General features: G+C 40.2%; 3 protein-coding genes across 4 annotated transcripts; 1 reads left to right on the top strand and 2 right to left on the bottom strand.

Moving 5' to 3' along the window:
- The first annotated feature begins 310 nt into the window (after nt 1-310).
- LOC144704615 (uncharacterized) lies at nt 311-2780 on the top strand. The gene is made up of 6 exons (XM_078577094.1): nt 311-470; nt 1075-1147; nt 1287-1380; nt 1620-1736; nt 2304-2364; nt 2438-2780. The coding sequence occupies exons 1-6, from the start codon at nt 438-440 to the stop codon at nt 2720-2722; spliced, it is 663 nt and encodes a 220-aa protein (XP_078433220.1). The 5' UTR covers nt 311-437; the 3' UTR covers nt 2723-2780.
- A 155-nt stretch (nt 2781-2935) lies between these two features.
- Nucleotides 2936-4952, bottom strand: LOC144704614 (uncharacterized). Of its 2 annotated transcripts, XR_013581861.1 has the most exons (3): nt 4155-4952; nt 3842-3888; nt 2936-3015 (listed from the first exon to the last, which is right to left on the bottom strand). XR_013581861.1 is itself a non-coding variant. In XM_078577092.1 (2 exons), the coding sequence occupies exon 1, from the start codon at nt 4850-4852 to the stop codon at nt 4172-4174; it is 681 nt and encodes a 226-aa protein (XP_078433218.1). In that variant the 5' UTR covers nt 4853-4951; the 3' UTR covers nt 2936-3015; nt 4155-4171. The 2 variants fall into 2 exon arrangements, 1 of the variants encoding a protein (XP_078433218.1); XM_078577092.1 differs by lacking the exon at nt 3842-3888 and having other exon boundaries at nt 4155-4951.
- A 7255-nt stretch (nt 4953-12207) lies between these two features.
- Nucleotides 12208-15576, bottom strand: LOC144704889 (transmembrane emp24 domain-containing protein p24delta3-like). Its single transcript, XM_078577460.1, has 4 exons — nt 15308-15576; nt 14503-14712; nt 14350-14426; nt 12208-12422 (listed from the first exon to the last, which is right to left on the bottom strand). Exons 1-4 carry the CDS (start codon nt 15506-15508, stop codon nt 12278-12280), a joined length of 633 nt encoding a protein of 210 aa, XP_078433586.1. The 5' UTR covers nt 15509-15576; the 3' UTR covers nt 12208-12277.
- Nucleotides 15577-19382: the final 3806 nt, after the last annotated feature.

Here is a 19382-nt window from a genome sequence, read left to right as displayed (position 1 = left end):
AAAGGGAGAGAGAGAAAGAGGGGTGAGAGAGGAGAGAGAAAAGGGAGAGAGAAGAGAGATATAGGGAGAGATAAAGGGAGAGAGAGAGAGAGAAAGGAGAGAGAAAGCGGGGAGAGAGGAGAGAAAGGGAGAGAGAGAGAGAGAGAGAGAGAGAGAGAGAGAGAGAGAGGGAGAGAGAAAGGGGAGGGAAAGAGAGAAGGAGAGAGAGAGAGAGAGAGATGGGGGCATGGAAAGACAGATTGACACGTGGCTCCTCCATCCGACAGGCTACAGCAATCGGACGGTCAAGAACGGAGCTCGTCATCCCCTCCATTTCCCGGGCACCTCTAATTAGATCTTACCTGAAGGGAAAATCAAAGACCTACCGATCATAGTTTTTTTTCTTTTTTTTCAAGAAATCACACGCGCGCGCTTATAGATTGGATCGGCAGAGAACGATGAGGAAGAAGCTCGGCACGAGATTTCCCGCGGTACTTTCCCTTCAATGTTTCTACCGATCTCTTGCCGTCCGTTTTAAATATTTTTTTGTATTTTTATGCCGTAATTTCTTCAAACTTGAGATCTGCTGAGATCGCGTGTCATGCCGGACCGGCGGATTTGTTTCTGGTTTTATCCGATGCGCGTTTGGCTTCTGTATTGTTTATTCCTTGCACGAATGAGATTTCCGTGCCGCTGGACTTTGATCAGATTTCTCGCATGTCGGTCTCCGGATCTCATTCTAGGGTTTACACCTTCCGGCAATCTTTGGAATTGATCTATGCCTTGAGATCATCACTTGTGCATATGTGATCGATCAGTTTCGAGGTTCGTAATCACTGACGGATAAAAAATAGTTTGAATCTGCATTCTTCGCGAGAAACACGAGAAACAAGGGATCTCAAACTGATCTTGTGATTTAGTTTATTCCGTTGGCTTTCAAATTCTTAAAATTGATGCATTATTTCTGAAGAAAATATCATTTTTTTCATGAAATGTGCATGATCTCTTCCCTCATTATCTTGAATAAACTACATTTTTGGGGATAAAAGGATCGTCAGATGCCTGAATTCCGAATTTTTTATCGTTCCACTGCAGTCGCGTATCAAAAAGATTATGCAGGCAGATGAGGATGTGGGGAAAATCGCCTTGGCTGTGCCTCTCTTAGTCTGTGAGTTTAATTCCCCTATTCATTTTATAGTATGAACAAGTAAACATTGATCTGTTGAGTTAAACAAAACTTTGATTTTATTAGATTATTTTTTATGATTATGAAAAAATAAATGATGTTTCCAGATTATGTATTGCAGCAAAAGCGTTGGAACTGTTTCTACAAGATTTATGTGATAGAACCTACGAAATTACTCTCCAGAGAGGAGCCAAGACGATGAACTCCCTGCACTTGTAAGTTCAAGAGGCAATTTTCTCTACCATTGATGATGATTACTTGCTTATTTGTGAATCCCAATTAGAAATCCCATGTTAATAACATCATTATTCGTTATTCAAGGAAGAAAACTTTACCATGTTAATCACTAAATCATTTGTTGTATTGAATCATAAATAAAAATTGTTTTGTTTACTAATCGATTTAAATGCCTTCCAAATTAAACACTACTGATCGATTCATGGGTATTGTTCAGAAAACAGTGCATAAAGAGCTACAGCGCCTTCGACTTTCTGACCCACGTAGTTGATCAAGTGCCCAACTTGGGTGAAGCCCATCCAAAGGGAGAGGACAACGGCATCTCAAAGAGAAGGTAAAAGTTATCAAACCAGCCATTAAATAAACTTTTTTTTTGTTTAATGAATAGAAGGTAGAACTTATCAAAACAGCCATTAAATAGTCATCAAATAATTTTTTTTGCTTAATGAATAGAAGGTAAAACTTATAAAACCAGCCATTAAATAGTAATTAAATAAAAAAAAATTGTTTAATGAATAGAAGGTAAAACTTATCAAAACAGCCATTAAATAGTCATTAAATAAACCTTTTTTTTGTTTAATGAATAGAAGGTAGAACTTATCAAAACAGCCATTAAATAGTCATCAAATAATCTTTTTTTGTTTAATGAATAGAAGGTAAAACTTATCAAAGCAGCCATTAAATAGTCATTAAATAATATTTTTTTGTTAAATTAATAGAAGGCTAAACCTATCAAAACAGCCATTAAATAATCTTTTTTTTTTATTTAATGAACAGAAGGTAAAACTTATCAAACCAGGCATTAAATAGTTATTAAATTAACTTTTTTTTGTTTCATGAATAAAAGGTAAAACTAATCAAAACAGCCATTAACTAAACTTTTTTTTTGTTTAATGAATAGGAAAATACTGGGAGAGGATCCATCAGAGCAAGAGGAGCAGAGGAAGCCCCTTCTTAAAACAGTAAGCAACAGAAAAAAATAATAACATAAGTTTCCTCTAAAACTTTGATGAAATGATGATTATTTCATGGCAGATGGTAGGCAGCCCAAGAGGCAGAGGAAGAGGCAGGGGGAGAGGCCGCGGCAGGCCTCCCCTCAACAGGGACAGAAGCGCAAATTTCGAGAGATTTGGACAGGAAGAAATACCTGTCGGTGAGAGGGAGCTATCTGCAACGGCTGATGATGCTGTCAAGGTCAGTTTAGATTCTTTTCCTCGGGATGAAGATCCAATTCTTAATGGCATGGGTGATTTTCAAAACCCAAATCTTGTTTTTGCGCCGATGAGTTTAGATCAAGACGAGGATTATGATGATGAGTGATAATACCTTTAGTTGTTTGTGCTTCTAAATTCAAGCAAGTCTAGAGATTGTTTAATTATTTCTTTTTGCCAAATTATATTTTTCTTAACCGATGAAGAATGTATGCAAAAGTTTTCCACTGAATCTTATCTAATTTTGCCATCTTAAATATAATTTTTTTGACTTTTCTGAGAAATTCATCATTAGAGAGTGAATTAGATCGAGGCAAGGATCAGCCAAAAATGAAGAAGAATTTACCCCAAATATGAAATTTCTGGATCAGCTTAACACCGGTTTACCAGATTTAATTCCACCTGAAAAAACAAACGATTCGTGCTAATCAACTTTCTAAATCTGGTAAAATGCTCAAGAACATGATCATTATCATGGTGCATGAAGTAATACTCGTTTCTATGCCACATTCATAGCCATTGGTTGTAAGAAGGTGATGAAAGTCATAATCAGGTTCTAATAATCGAGGACGATATTATATTGAATACCGCAGGAAAGGGAAAGATTAACGCAAAATGGTATGAACTTCAATCTTCAACAAACAAATGAATCACTATATCGGTGGTGATGATGATGATAAGATCATGGTATGGAGACATGGAAACTGTAAAACTGATACGAGAATGACATTTTAAAAATTGTAATGAGAAGATCATCAGATTGTAATGGGTCTGAACATGGATAACAACAATTTCTCGACTAGCTTTCCTGATTTTGTTCCAAAATGATGAAAAGTTTTGTTGAAACAATACTCAAACTGATTAGGTCAGGAGAAATTTTATGATTCAATTCTCGACCTTGATAAATACAATAAAGTTAAATTTTGAGTCTTTGAAAACGAGTAGGTTTTGGCATTGCCGAAAAACATGACGAATTCAACATGATTAAATGCTTGACCTTAGACGGTTTTTTCCGAGGATTAAAATCCATCATATGAGTATGAACTAGTTCAAATGCACAATCTTACAAATATTCATTCAACATGATGACGACGACATGATTAAATAATCTATCTCAGATGATCAAATCTCCCGATTCGGCAGAATCTGTTTTTGCGACTAGAAATTCATCATTCAAGGATAAATTCAATCAAGGATCAGCTGAAAATCAAGAAGAATTGAGCAATACCATATATTAGGCAGCATCTGTCTAACAACATTGCGATCATTTACCGTCTGGATCATGAACAGATGATCAAATCTTAGAAATTCGTCATTCGAGGATAAACTCAACAAAGGATCAAACAAAAAAAAATGCACAAGGATCATCCAAAAATCAAGAAGAAAGGAGCAACACAAAATATTAGGCAGAATCTGTCTAATAACATTGCGATCTTTAACCGACTGGATCAAGAACAGAAGATCAAATCTTAAAATTCCATCATGAACTCGATCAAAAAAAGAGCAGCGAAAATCGAGAAGAAATTACGGATTCTTCGTACCTGGATCGATTCGGCAGCTAGAAGCAGCAAGAACAATCGAAGGGGCAGAGAGGAGTTCCTCCGGCGTCCGCATTCGCAACGCTGAGTTCCTCCGCAGAATAGATCGGCAGTCCATCGGCAGTCCTCCTCCGCGGCCTCTTCTTCCCCTCAGAAACCCTAACCTTCCTTATTCCATCCTCCTCCCGTTCATTCAATTTCCTCGCCCTCGCCCTCTCAAATTGCTCCTCCATCGCCGCCTGAACCTCACTCTGCTTCCTTCGCAGCGCCTCGAATATATCGTCGATCTCGTTCCCCCCTCCCGCCTTCTCATCCTTCTTCTTCTTCTTCAAATTTTCGACCGCGATGTCCACATCCTCTACATCCACCTTCTTCTTCATTTTCATCTCCTTCGAGATTTCGGCAGTCCTGTTCGGATCCTCCGAATCCACCTTCTTCTTCATCTTCTTCGAGATTTCGGCATTCCTGATCAGATCCTCCGAATCAACCTTCTTCTTCTTCATAATCTTCTTCGAGATTTCGGCGGTTTTTTCCATATCCGCCTTCTTCTTCTTCGAGATTCGAGCGGTGCTTTCCAGATCCTCCACAGCTGACTTCATATTCTTCTTCTGTTTCGAGATTTTCTTCATCACCGCGATTCCATCGGCGTGGTACAGATTCGCCGTAGTAATCGTCTTCTTCTTCGGCTCGGATTTCTTCATTTGGTTGAAGATGCCGTCGATCTCGTCGCTCCTGGTTTGAGTGGCTCAGTCCGCCTCCGCCATGGCAGACTTGGAGAAGAAGGCGGCAAGATAAAACAAACTTCGGAGAAAGCTACATTTTATACTGACCGATAAGGGACGGGACGGATGATGTAACGTGGACGGAATAGGAGGGCGACTTGATTTGAACTTCTTGTTCGCCCAGTTTGCGCGAAGTTTAGAACCGCCCACCACGCAAAATCGCCCCCCGAAAAGTATTTAATTAACCTCGTTTGATTAGACCGTAAATAGTTTACATATAGAGGAAATACTATGTAGCTGCATGAACTTTCACATTTGTCAGCCAGGCAGCATGAACTTTTTGTCATGTTCAAAAAATAGTACGCACCAACAAGAAGACGCCAAGTGGCGTCTTCTTATTTTTTTGCCAGCGATGGTCAACTTGCTGACGTGGATTCCACCATGGTAGCCAGGTGGACTCCACGGTGGCATCCACATCTCAGGCCGCCGCCGCCCGTCCCCGGCGGCCGCCGCAGCCGCCCGTCTCCGGCCGCCTCCGCCGTCGCCAGCGCCCGTCTTCGGCCGCCGCCGCCGCACGTCGCTATCTCTCTCTATCTATCTATCCATCTCTCTCTCTATCTCTCTCTATATATATCTCTCTCTCCTCGCGGATATAAATAGCATTGAACATCCCATCACGCCCTAATTGCGCCATTTTTCTCTTCCCTCAACGCCGCATCATCCGTCTCTCTCATGAAAAATTGATTTTCTCTCTCTCGTCAACGCCGCATCATCTTCTCTCTCATGAAAAATCAATTTTCTTTCGCTCGTCAACGCCGCATCATCTTCTCTCTCGTGAAAAATCGATTTTCTCTCGCTCGTCAACGCCGTATCATCTTCTCTCTCGTGAAAAATCGAACGAAATACCCAGCAGAAAAGTCGAGGTAGGCTGAAAGGTAGAACGAGGGGAATCCTCACAGAACTGGAAGGTCAAGAGTAGGAGACGTTACGGGAAATCCTCTCTCTCGCTCTACCTCTTCCTGTTCTCTTTAGATGGTCGCTTTCTGGTCGGGGAAAGAAGGGGGATGAGAAAGCTTCTCTCAGAAGAACGAGGAAGGGCGATACCAAGGAGAGTGGAGACGAGTAATAAGGGGAAACCCGATGAAGAAAAAGGGAGGAGGGAAATTATGTGGGCGGCGAGGTGGTGGGAAGGAGTGGAAGGGGTGTTTATTGCGAGAAGGCCAAGTAGATAGTGCAGGATTGAAGGCGACCTCCAACCCCTCCTATTATCGTCGGTTTCGATGCGAGAGACAGAGATAGAGAGATAAAGTTAGGGCAAGAGCCAAAGGACGGGTGAGTAGACCTCGAGCTAGAGTTAGAGAGAAAAACGGTAAGAGAAAATGATGGGGTGGGCAAAAGAGAGACCTCACCAAATGGGTTTCTCGCTGGTAGACCCCTATAGCCAAGGAGGTCGCTATCTAGCTCTAATATCGTTTATCGCATTGAATCTTTAATCGCTGATTCTCATAGCTGTTCGGTGGTTGGGGAGGAAGGGGCATGTCCTTCGCAGCGCCGCAAGCTTAATTCCGGCCAGATAAGAATTTGGAAAAACCTCTCTTTCTAAAGCAGTTCACTTTCTTTTGCACTCAAATTCTCCCTAACTCAAATATTGGGTTCTCCCTAACTCAAATTCTCTATCTCCCTGTTTCTCAAAATTTTTAACGCCAATCTGCACACATTCAAACGTTGTAATGGTTCGTAAAAAAAATTCATGCTATTTTAATATCATTTTCTTGATGGATTGACCATATTCATTGCCATGGTTATGAGAAAAATCTGAATCTTCCTGTTCTCTTTAGATGGTCGCATCGTCTTCCCTCTATTGAAGATCAATTTTCTCTCTCTCCCAGTCTCTCTTTCACATACACTCTCTACTCTCACTTGTCTCTCACTCACTTTCAACTCTCTCTCCTCTCTTACGCACTCTCTCTTCTCTCTCACACACTCTCTCTCCTCTCTCACTCTCGCTTCTCTCTCACACACTCTGTTTTCTCACTCCTCTCTCTCCCTGTATCTCTCTCTCCATGTTACGTGTGACATGTACCATCCATCTCTCTCTCTTACCCTCTACCGTTATTGATTTCGATATTCCCCACTATCAATATTCGATATCGTTATCGATATTCCCGGAAATCGATTTTTGGATATTGATATCGATATAACTTGATATCGATATTCCATATTTCAATATCCTGAAATATATAGGATATCCAACATTCCCGTGTACAACTTATAACGCACGAAAACAAACACGGGTGGCATACTAATACACAGCCAAATTTCAACATTGCATGTCCTACACTTGCGACACATGTTTAGGTCCTTGCTAGCTCTTTACCTTGAGATGAGGTGAATAGATCTATGTGGGTCCTATGGGGCATCAGTCGTACGGCATAGGTTATTTCTGTTTTGGTACCTATAAAATATGGTGACCGATTAATATCCGAGTACTGACCAAACAATTACGTAGTAGTTAATTAAAATGAAGAAACAATCAAATCTGGAACTTGGTCATGCTCTTCAACAATTTGCTGAATCATCCTGAAGAAGACTGTGATCCCTGTATGATTGATCAAGATGTGCTTTAATATTTTATGTTTAATGAAAATCGAGGCTATAAAGGAAGTTCAACAAAAAACTCAATCCATACTTTGCATGCAGGTTGTAGCCTTGTATTGTCGCATGTCTTTCTATTATGGACGCCTTGGTTGCAGAGAGAGCAGTGCATTTGCACGCCTTTCTTGGTTAATCTTAGACCACTAGGACCTGCCTTATTAACGTCAGTTCTTCTTCTACGCTTCGGCTTTCCCGGTTGTTTCTTCGCCAATGGGGTTAAGAGGTAGCTTCCCTCATTTTTCCCCCACAGGTTTTTCCTATTCATCGGCGGGATACCATAACTATAAGCTAGCTGGAATGAATCCCTCTTCAACCATTCGTTGATGTAATTAGCAGGGTTCGCCCGGATAAAGTGAATGCACGCAATAGAATGCGGGCATGGAATGCCCGTGATAGCCCAATATCTGCAGGTACAGTGTTGGGCATGCAGGTCAACCACGAATCCTTCTCCGTGTGTGCTAACCTCGAATTTAAGATGGCCTGCATGGAAAACACTACATGTCCTACACTTGAGTCTATTATCTGCGAGTACCCGTCTTATCCGAGGGCATAAGGAATCAGCACTCTCGGAGAATAAATCCCTCTTCTTAACTATACGCTCCATGATTGCCATTCTAATGTATTCCAACATGTCGATGATAGGTTTAGACCTACTCCGCAAGATGAAGCTATTGAAACACTCAGACATATTGTCATCAATAACCTCACATTTCGGCTTGTCAGAAATAAAAGCCCTGCAAAACTTTTGTACGCCTACCTCTACAAGATCTTGCACGGCTTCTGCTTTCAATGTCTTCATTTGTCCGATGACCCTCTGGAATCCTTCACGGGTTGTGCACTTCACTGCTTTCCAAAATAGGTTCCTCAAGATGTAAGTGGAATGTCCCTTCTTCTTCCAATTTGCATAAATATGTCTTGCGCAATTCCTATGCTCCGCATTCGGTAACAAACCTGCCACTGCATTCTCGATACCCTGCAAAATGTCAAAGCGTATCAAGGTTTTAGTGCACAACATTGGTTCCACCTTAACCAAGTAAGTCTTAAAATAAGTCAATTAAATACCTTTTGATGATTGCTTATAATCGTCCAACCGTAACCATCAACAATTCTTAAATCAGTCATCTGCAGGCTAATAAACCAAGTCCAAGAATCTTGATTTTCCCCTTCTACCACCGCCCAAGCAATAGGGAACATCTGGTTATTCCCATCCCTCCCCACGGCGCTCAACGACTGCCCCTTCAATTCGGTTTTCAAAAAACAACCATCCAACCCAATCACTGGTCTACAGCCCTCAAGGAATCCCCTTGCTAGAGATTCAAAGCAAATATAGAGTCTGCTAAACCTAGGCAAAGAATTATGAATGTCATGCTCCACCTCCAACTGGAAAGTACTGTTCCTATTCACTTTCTGTAACTCGGCCACATAGCAGGGTAGCATGTGATAATTCTCATTCAAACCTTGAAGCATCTTGCGCGCCTAGGACCTTGCATTATAACATGTGCCCCGCGAAACTATGATTCCATACTTTTCATGCAATTCTCGCACCATATCTACTACCTTATAATTCATATCCCTTCGAATAGTATCTAAGAAGTGTTCTGAGATCCAACGATAATCGGCTTGTATGTTCATGGGAGCCCTATTGCACCTATGTTCATCATTTACTGCCTTTATGACAAAGGCCTCCCTCGTAGGACCCCAACTAGCATATATCCTCCATGGACAATGTTCCTGGCATACAACTTCCACTATATTCTCCGTAGACCTTTTAAACCTAACATTGAACCCATTGTATATGGTGTAGTTCTTCACGGCTGCTTTAAATTGTGAACCTGATTCAAATGTCATGCCCAGTTGAATTGTAATATTATCGATGGGGCACCCAGGATCATATCTTCTACCGCTGTGTGTGGTCAAAATAATTTCACCCTCGTCATCACCATATAACTCTTCTTGACGTTCTTCTCTTCTACTTCTCTGCCCGTCACCAAATTCTTCATTCCATTCTTCGCTTGAATATCCATCGGGGTCACTTGAGCACACATCGCTTGAATCCGAACCAAAAACAAAACTTCGGTAATCAGCCCTATTTGACAAACGGATACACAAGAATAGTTTAATTAATTATACAGAGGAAATTTAGTTATGAATATGATACTTACATTCTCCTTTGCTTTGGCTGAATATCTTATAGCTGCACGACACAGGAGGATTCTTATGGCCTGCACTAAAATATCCATATCGATGTCCAAATATGGAAATCTAAAATGTCGATATCGATATCCAAGTATGGAAATCTGAAAAATGGATGTCGATGTCAAAATATGGACATCGTGGAATGTCGATATCCATGTCCAAATATCCAAATCTAAATAACCGATATCGTTATCCAAATATGGATATTGTGGAATATCGATATCGATGTTCAAATATGGAAAACCAAAATATCGATATCAATATCCAAATGTCCAAATATGGATTCGGGAATATCGATATCGATATTCGCATATTGATATGGATGTCCCAATATCGATATCGATATCCAAATATGGATATTAAACTATCGACATTGGACACCCTCTTCGGCCGCCGTACTGAGACCCTCTCCGGCCGCCGTCGACGCTCAAACGTCATAAAAAAGGACGCTATTCCTGCCTGCAAGTGGATGGAAACAGAAAGTCACGGCGTTGAGGAGAGAGAGAGGGAGAAAAAGGCCGCTATACCTTCCTGCAAGTGGATGAAAACATCTCTCGATCTTCAATAGAGCGAGACTGGGAGAGAGAGAAAATCGATCTTCAATAGAGGGAAGACGATGCGGCGTTGACGAGCGAGAGAAAATTGATCTTCAGGAGAGGGAAAGATGATGTGGCATTGACGAGCGAGAGAAAATCGATTATTCACAAGAGAGAAGATGATGCGGCGTTGACGAGCGAAAGAAAATTGATTTTTCATGAGAGAGAAGATGATGCGGTGTTGACGAGAGAGAGAAAATCGATTTTTCATGAGAGAGACGGATGATGCGGCGTTGAGGGAAGAGAAAAATGGCGCAATTAGGGCGTGATGGGATGTTCAATGCTATTTATATCCGCGAGGAGAGAGAGATATATAGAGAGAGAGAGATAGAGAGAGATAGCGACGTGCGGCGGCGGCGGCCGAAGACGGGCGCTGGCGACGGCGGAGGCGGCCGGAGACGGGCGGCTGCGGCGGCCTGAGATGTGGATGCCACCGTGGAGTCCACCTGGCTACCACGGTGGAATCCACGTCAGCAAGTTGACCATCGCTGGCAAAAAAAATAAGAAGACGCCACTTGGCGTCTTCTTGTTGGTGCGTGCTATTTTTTGAACATGACAAAAAGTTCATACTGCGATAATCCGTTATTTGTTTTTTAATTGCTTTCTACCAGTGCTGATTGTTTTGACATTTATTTTAGTCCAAGTTTAAATAATTGTTAAGGGATGATTGGCGTTGATTGGCTAATATTTTATTAAATTACGAGAGCATTCTTGAGCGAGTAAGATGATGCTCGCAGTAATGCATACATAAAATATTATTTTTCATCTATGTTGTTGTGGAGAAGGTTTTTCCCATCATATCATGTGTACTGAGAGAAAATGAGATAGATAGATAACTATAGTGACAGAAGAGTTATAGATAAAGACAAGGAATGGAGAAAGATATATAGTGTTAGATAGAGATAGTGTTATATATAGAGAAAGAATGGAGAAAGATATATTGTGTTATACAGACAACGAAAGAGAGAGAGATAGATATAGATAGTGTTAGATAGATATAGATAGAGATAGATGGTGTTAGATGGATATAGACAAGAGAGATAGATAGAGATAGATGGTGTTAAATAGATATAAACAGAGATAGATCGATAGAGATAGACGGTGTTAGATAGATATAGACAGAGAGAGATAGAAAGTGAAAAATGGTGTTAGATAGATATAGACAGAGATAGATAGATAGAGATAGACGGTGTTAGATAGATATAGACAGAGATAGATAGATAGAGAAAAATGGTGTTAGATAGATATAGACAGATAGAAAGATAGAGATAGATGCTGTTAGATAGATATAGATGTAGATAGATAGATAGAGATAGATGCTGTTAGATAGATATAGATGTAGATAGATAGATATAGATGTAGATAGATAGAGACATATGCTGTTAGATAGATATTGACAGAGAGAGAGATAGAGATAGATAGTGTTAGATAGATATAGACAGGGAGATAGGTAGATAGTGTTAGATAGATATAGACAGAGGGAATGAGAGCGATAGATAAGGTACAGGAAATACATATGGAGATTGAGACAATGTGCGAGATTGGAAGACAACGAAAGAACAGTGAGTGTGTGTGAGGCAGAGATAGATAGATAAATATACAGAAAGAAGAGAGAGAGGGAGTGTGAGATAGACATAGAAAAATAGATATTTATGCGTTAGTTATAGTTAGATAAATATACAGAAAGAAGAGAGAGGAAGTACGTGAGATAGCAATAAAGATAGCTCAATAAACATATAGAAAGAAGAGAGAGAGAGAGAGAGAGAGAGAGAGAGAGAGGAAGTGTGTGTGAGAGAGATGGAGATAGATAATACAAAAATAAGAGAGAGAGATACTGAGGAAGTGTGTAAGATGGAGATAGAGAGAGATGAGAGAGAGACATCCACGCATATGAAGTGACTTTTGTTGAAATCATCCAGTTATCAGTTTTCAGAGTCTCGACCCAGCGAATCGATTCTCAAATGAGCCTCTTTCTTCTGAAGAACTTCTTCAGGTTCCACACCTGCACCATGGAGGCCCCCATGCAAACCCCCAGCGACATAATCCCCAACCATGCCACCCTGGCGTTCGTTCCCTCACTAACCTCTCTCATCTTATCCTCCCTGCACAACCAAACCCCATCAATTTTTTGATAATAATTTCATAGAGACAGTGAGATCAAGAACCCAATTCATAAAACCTAGAAGAGTTTAATGAGAGAGAGAGAAACAGGGGATACTTGCTCTTGAGTGCAAATTTGATAGAGAGAAAGAGAGATCTAAAATCCATATCAAAGAGTTTGCTAGAGAAACAAGGACTAAAACCCATATAGAAGAGAATCCAGCTCCAGCCTGTGCCCACCACTGGCGCAACCCGTGCCCGTCTGCGGCGCACCCAGTGCCCGTCTGCGGCGCACCCCCGTGCCCGTCTGCGGCGCACCCCCGTGCCCGTCTGCGGCGCACCCCCGTGCCCGTCTGCGGCGCACCCCGTGCCCGTCTGCGGCGCACCCCCGTGCCCGTCTGCGGCGCACCCCGTGCCCGTCTGCGGCGCACCCCGTGCCCGTCTGCGGCGCACCCCGTGCCCGTCTGCGGCGCACCCCGTGCCCGCCCGCGGCGCGCCCCCGTGCCCGTCCGCGGCGCCCCCCCGTGCCCGTCTGCGGCGCACCCCCGTGCCCGTCTGCGGCGCACCCCGTGCCCGTCTGCGGCGCACCCCTGTGCCCGCCACCAGCGCACCCGGTCGCCGTGTCTGCGGCGCACCTCTGTGCCCGCCACCGGCGCACCCCGGGCCTGTGTCTGCGGCGCACCCCCCAGCCCGTCTGCCGCGCACCCCGTGCCCGCCACCGGCGCACCCCCACCGGCACCCTTCAAGCCTGATGTCTAGGAGGGCTTCAACTTGCTCTTATCTGCTTCCTTCCTCTTCGGAAACCCGATGAGAGGGTTCTTCTTCTTCTCTTCTCCTTCTTCTTGCTCTTACTCGGTCTTCTTCTCTTCTCCTCCTCCTTGCCTACCTCGCTCTTCTCCGCCTCCTTCCTCTTGGGAAGCCCGAACAGAAGAGATCTTCTTTCCTCCTCTTCTCCTTCTTGCTCTAACTCGCCTCCTCCTTCTTGGGAAGCCCGATCAGAGGAGATCTTCTTCTTCTTCTTCTTTGCTTCTACTTCTTTCTCTAACTCCCTCTTCTCCGCTTCCTTCCCCATGGGAAGCCCGATCGGAGGGCATCATCTTCTTTTTTCCTTCTTCTTCTTCCCTTCTCTTTCTTCTTCCTCAAACTCGCTCTGATACCCATGTCAGATCTTGGATGATCGGAAGAGAGAATGAGAGGCAGGGCGGCGGGAGGGATCCCACCGCCCTGGGAGCGAGGGAATGAAACCCTAAAATAGTCAGTAGAGACGCTCGGTGAAGTTCAACGTTCTATCTGCCTTAAATAGGCAGCTAGACTGGTATACTTTTACATAACCCCCTAATAAATTAGGCAGTGACACTTCCACCCTGCGTTTTAACTGTTCTTTAGATAAATCAAATGATCTCCGGATGGATTCCACCGCGAGAACCTATCAAACTTTGAACGCAAATTTCGGAAAGAGGAAGAGATATAAAACCCTGATCAAAATGAAAAGACGCAAGTATGAGAGGGAAACTGAGTGTATTGTTCTTGAAGTGAATCGAGTTACCAGGGGTAGCTTGCACCGCGAGAACCCATCGAACTTTGAACACAAATTTATCAAAATGAGAAGAAATAAATATGAGAGAAAAACTGAGTGTACTTGTTCTTGAGGTGAATCTAGCTATTATGGATAGCTTGCACCACCAGAACCCATCAAACTTTGAACACAAATTTCAGAAAGAGAAAGAAATCTAAAACCCATATCAAAATGAGAATAAATAGGTATCAGAGAAAAACTGGTGTACTTGTTCTTAAGATAAATCAAATGATCTTGGATGAATTGAACCGTGAGAGCCCATCAAACTTTGAACGCAAATTTCAGAAAGAAAGAGATCTAAAACACAGATAAAAATGAGAAAGAAACAAGTATGAGAGGGGAGCTGAGCGTACTTGTTCCTGAGGTGAATCAAATTATCATGGATGGCTTGCACCTGGAATTCCAGTTTCCTCAGTTCAAGCTCGACCCCCTGTTTTTTTTATCAAGAGAAGGATCAATCGACAAGATTTCACAAGAAAATGTAAGAATTTTTTACAGGGACTTGCCTCAATCTTCTCCTTTTTTGCGATAGAGTCCCAGTCTTTTGCTGCAACCCCAGTTCTAAGGTCCATGTTCACACTCAACTTCACTCCACGAGGGTTAAATTCCTGCCAGAAGCAGAACACATAGTGCCCTCCCTCCGTTGTTGTGAAGGCAAATTGACCGTGAGATACGTTTTTAGTGTCGTGAAGTGTGTTCCCATAGGGCGATGTGATCTGCAGAGACAGAAAATTTAGAGAGAGAGATAGATTTCAAGTTAAAATGACAGTTTTCATTCTTAAGGTTATAGCTAGACAAATCTGCTTTGTCATTCAAGTTATGTCAAAAAAACCTAGGGAAAGGTCGGTTGAAAATTATCTTGATCTTTCATATGCCGCCGTGTTAGAAATTATTGGTTCTCTAATTTCTAAACATGACATTCAAACTCAGAACCTGCACAAAAACCCAGAAAATGCGTGACAGTGTTTTGATAACTAGGATTGTGAATAAAAGAGTTGATTGTGCGTATGAATGATCGTGAAATTAGTCGAAATCTAATTTCTAAACATCGTCTAGAAACACAGAAATCACACGGTAACTTGAAAAACATGGGAGAACCCTGTCATGATTGCGATTGTGCATAAAAGAGTCTTCTCCGAATGAATGAATGATCCTTAAAAAAATCAAAAAAAGAGAAATTAACGGCAAACTACGCGCCACAATTTCTGAACATCACCAAGAATCGCACAAACTACACAAATCTTGCGAGTCAACGCGAGAAAATTCCTCAACAAACGCAAGAATTCTCATTCAAAATTTCCGTCAGCTCACCTTGGCAGAGACAGTAGGAAGTTCATCGATGTGTTCGTCGAACAAAACGCTATAATCGCCCAAAACGATCGAATGAGCGTGAATATCCTCCGATAGGCACTTGGTAGCATGCTTGGGCAATTCAAGAGCGACTCCCCCAATTTTCCAAAAATGGCACTGCGTAAACCCTAAAAACAGCAAAAATACCGCAGAATTCACCATGGAAGCTCCTCTCCTGCCGATTTCTTCCTCTCTTCTTCGATCGGCAGAGCTAGTCTGCTGCAATTGACGAAGAACTGGAAGAAAAAGAGTCAACTTTCTCAAAATCTAGACATTAATAAAATTTTATTATGTTCATGCCCCTTTGTCAAATTTATATAAATTATTTCGTTAATAATATTTTTTAAACGAATTTAATTTTATAATGGACGTGGTCAATTTGTACAATCATAGCTAGAAAATGTTGGTCAACCTTTTCCAAATCTAGACGTTAATAGTATTTTATTATGTTCATGACCCATTGTAGAACCCTAGATAGAAAAAGACAGAAAAATGGTCAATTTTGTCCCAATCACGACACTAATAGAATATTAGTATGCTAATCTTCCCTTGTAAAACGTGGTTAGAAAAGGATGGTCAAATTTTACCAAATCTCGACACAAACATAATTTTATTATGCTAATGCCCTCTTGTGGAACCGTATAAAAGGATGGTCAGCGTTTACCAAATCCAGACACAAATAATATTTTATTATGCTAATGCCCCTTTGTAGAACCCTAGATAGAAAAAATATGGTCAAATTTTTCTGAATACAGGCACTAATAATATATTATCATGCCAATGCAATTTTCAGAACCCTAGATACAAAAATACAGAAAAATGCGGGTCAACTTTATCCAAATCAAGACATTATTATTATTTTTACTATGTTCATGCCCATTTGTAGAATCATATCAACACAAATACACAAAAGCATGGTTATATTTTTTGAAATCAAGATTCTGAGAGTATATTATTATGTAAATATTCATTTTGAGAAGCCACGTCACAAAATGCAGAGAAAAGCATGATTAAATTTATCTAAATCAAAGATAACAACAATGTCTAATCATGTTTATTTTAGAACCCTTGCTACAAAAAGATTGACAAAAGATGGTCAAATTTATCCAATTTAAGACACTAACAATGTTATATTGTGGTCACCACCATTTTTGTAGAAACCCTATTACATAAAATGGAAAAAGATTGGTCAACTTTATCCAAATAAAGACACTAATAATTACTCATTGTGTTCATGCCCATTGTAGAAACCCTGGCTACAAAAAAGACAGGAAAAAGATAGGTCACTAATAACATCTCATTATCTCCATATCTACTTATAGAAACCTTGCTATAAATATGGCACTAATTTTCCTAAACAAGAAACTAACAATAACTTACTATGCATATGTCCTTTTGTAGAAATTATGATACAAATAAAACAGAGATGGTCAAATTCATCTAAAGTATCTTCATTAAGACACAAATTCTATCTATAACATTCATGTCCCTTGGTCAACTTTAACGAATTTTTAGGTGCAAATAAAATTTTATTGCTTTCATGCCCCTCTGAAGAACCTCTTCTCCAAAAAGTCAAATAAACTATAGTTAAATTTCACAAATTACGTTGATGCTCCTCTGTACAACCATTTCTACAAAAGGCCTGAAAAGTGGTCAAATTTAACAAATTAATCCCTTAACATTATATCATGTTCATGCCCCTCTCTAGAACCTCTGCAACTGAAAGAAAAAAAAGCAGTCAATTTTGTCCAATTTAATTCACCGATAGTATTTTAAAACTATTAATGCCCATTTGTAAAACCTCTAACCTATTTTTTTATGTATTGATAATATTCTCCTTTTATTTAATAAAATTCAGCCCATTTCAAATTACAACTGGCAGGGCCAATTAATGTGGACAGTTAACTGCCATAAATATCCCATAAATATTTGATGGTCCCAAATTGATGTAGCGATGGAGAGAGAAAATAAAATTAAGAATATCTCGATCAATAATAAATATTTTAATATTGATACTTGGAAAATCAACAGCCAACAACCAACAAACTGGTCGCTTTCAAGAGAGACGGTTGTCTGTTGGAGGTTGGCAGAAAGTCAATAACTTGAAAGAAAAATAATTTAAAATTTAATTAAAAACGGGTTGTTTTCAACAAAGAAGATACTATTTCGCGAGCAAAATCATCCCAGATCAGAAATTTCTGGCTCCTCTCAACGCCGGTTTAATCCCGCCTTTTTCGATTCATGCCAGTCAACTTTTTAAAATTGGTTAATTGATCAAGCGCATGATCATTACCATCAACAAGATCACGGCGTATCAAGTATCATGAAAAGGGAAACAGTAGCATGTGGCATCAAGTATCAAGTATCATGATCATTATTCATTTAAATAATGATGATTTCCATGTCGCCATGATGATCAGTCATTAAAATGATCACTATTAAGATGATCACTCATTGCCTGAAAGAAGATAATGATTGTAAAGAATCAGCACATAAATCTTCAACAAACAGATAAAAACACTCCATCCCATCCCACTATCATCAAATCTTTTATCTTTGATCATTCTTCTTCTTTCCAGAATCGTGATTGTTGTTCTGTAATCTACTGACCATTGCCAAAGTATAAAAGGCTGTATAACTCAACAGCCACATATTTTGCAAAAAATCTCCAAAAATAATCGTCCTTTGACAATTCTGAAAATTACAAGAAAAATAAAGAAATCGTAATTCCTAAAACAATCGGAGAGAAATAGAACAGCCATGATCATCAAATCTTCTTTCATTGATCCCTCTTCTTCTTGCCAGAATCGTAATTGCTGTTCTGAAGTCTACTGGCCATTGCGAACGTAATCTCCGAAAAACCAAATATTTTGCCAGAAATCTCCAAAACGAATTCATCTTAGAAATTCTGAGAAAATACAAGAAAAGTAAAAAAATAATATTCTCAATCGGGAAGAATAGAACAGCCATCATCATCAAATATTCTTTCTTTCATCCCTCTTCTTCTCGTCAGAATCGTAATTGCTGTTCTGTAATCTACTGGCTATTGCGAAAGTTTAAAATACAGTAGCTCAATGCCCAAATAATTTGTAAAACAATATCCAAAATAACTGATCTTCGAAAATTTGGAAAAAAAGAAAAATAAAAGAATTCAAAATTCTACAATTGGACAGAAAGACAACAGCCACGATCATCAAATCTTCTTTCTTTGATCCCTCTTCTTCTAATCAGAGCCGTAACTGGTGCCTTGTAATCAACAGCCAAATCTTTCGCGAACAATCTCCAAAAATAATGTCTTTGAAAATTCTGGAAAAAATACATGGCAAATACAAAAGATCAAAATTCAACAACTGGAGGAATAGAACAGCCACGATCATCAAATCTTCTTTCTTTCATCCCTCTTCTTCTCGCTAAAACTGCAATTGCTGTTTTTTAATCTAATGGCTGTTGCGAAACATACTGTAGCTCAACAGGCCAATATTTCGCAAACAATCTCCAAAAATAATGTCTTTGACAATGCTGAAAAAATACATAAAAACAAAAAAATTTCAAATTCTACAATTGGAGAGAAATAAAACAGCCACGATCATCAACTCTTCTTTCTCTGATCCCTCTTCTTCTCGCTAGGACCTTAATTTCTGTTTTGTAATCAACAGCCAAATATTTTGCAAAAAAATCTCCAAAAATAATCTGTCTTTGACAATTCTGAAAAAATACATAAAAACAAAAAAATTTCAAATTCTACAATTGGAGAGAAATAAACCAGCCACGATCATCAACTCTTCTTTCTCTGATCCCTCTTCTTCTCGCTAGAACCAGAATTGCAGTTTTGTAATCAACAGCCAAATATTTTGCAAAAAAATCTCCAAAAATAATCTGTCTTTGACAATTCTAAAAAAAATACATAAAAACAAAAAAATTTCAAATTCTACAATTGGAGAGAAATAAACCAGCCACGATCATCAACTCTTCTTTCTCTGATCCCTCTTCTTCTCGCTAGAACCAGAATTGCAGTTTTGTAATCAACAGCCAAATA

This window comes from Wolffia australiana, chromosome 6, assembly GCF_029677425.1.
Source record: "Wolffia australiana isolate 7733 chromosome 6, ASM2967742v1".
In the NCBI taxonomy this organism is placed as follows: Eukaryota; Viridiplantae; Streptophyta; class Magnoliopsida; order Alismatales; family Araceae; genus Wolffia; species Wolffia australiana.
The sequence above is the reverse complement of the archived record's forward strand: the minus strand, read 5'-3'. Positions and strand labels throughout refer to the sequence as shown.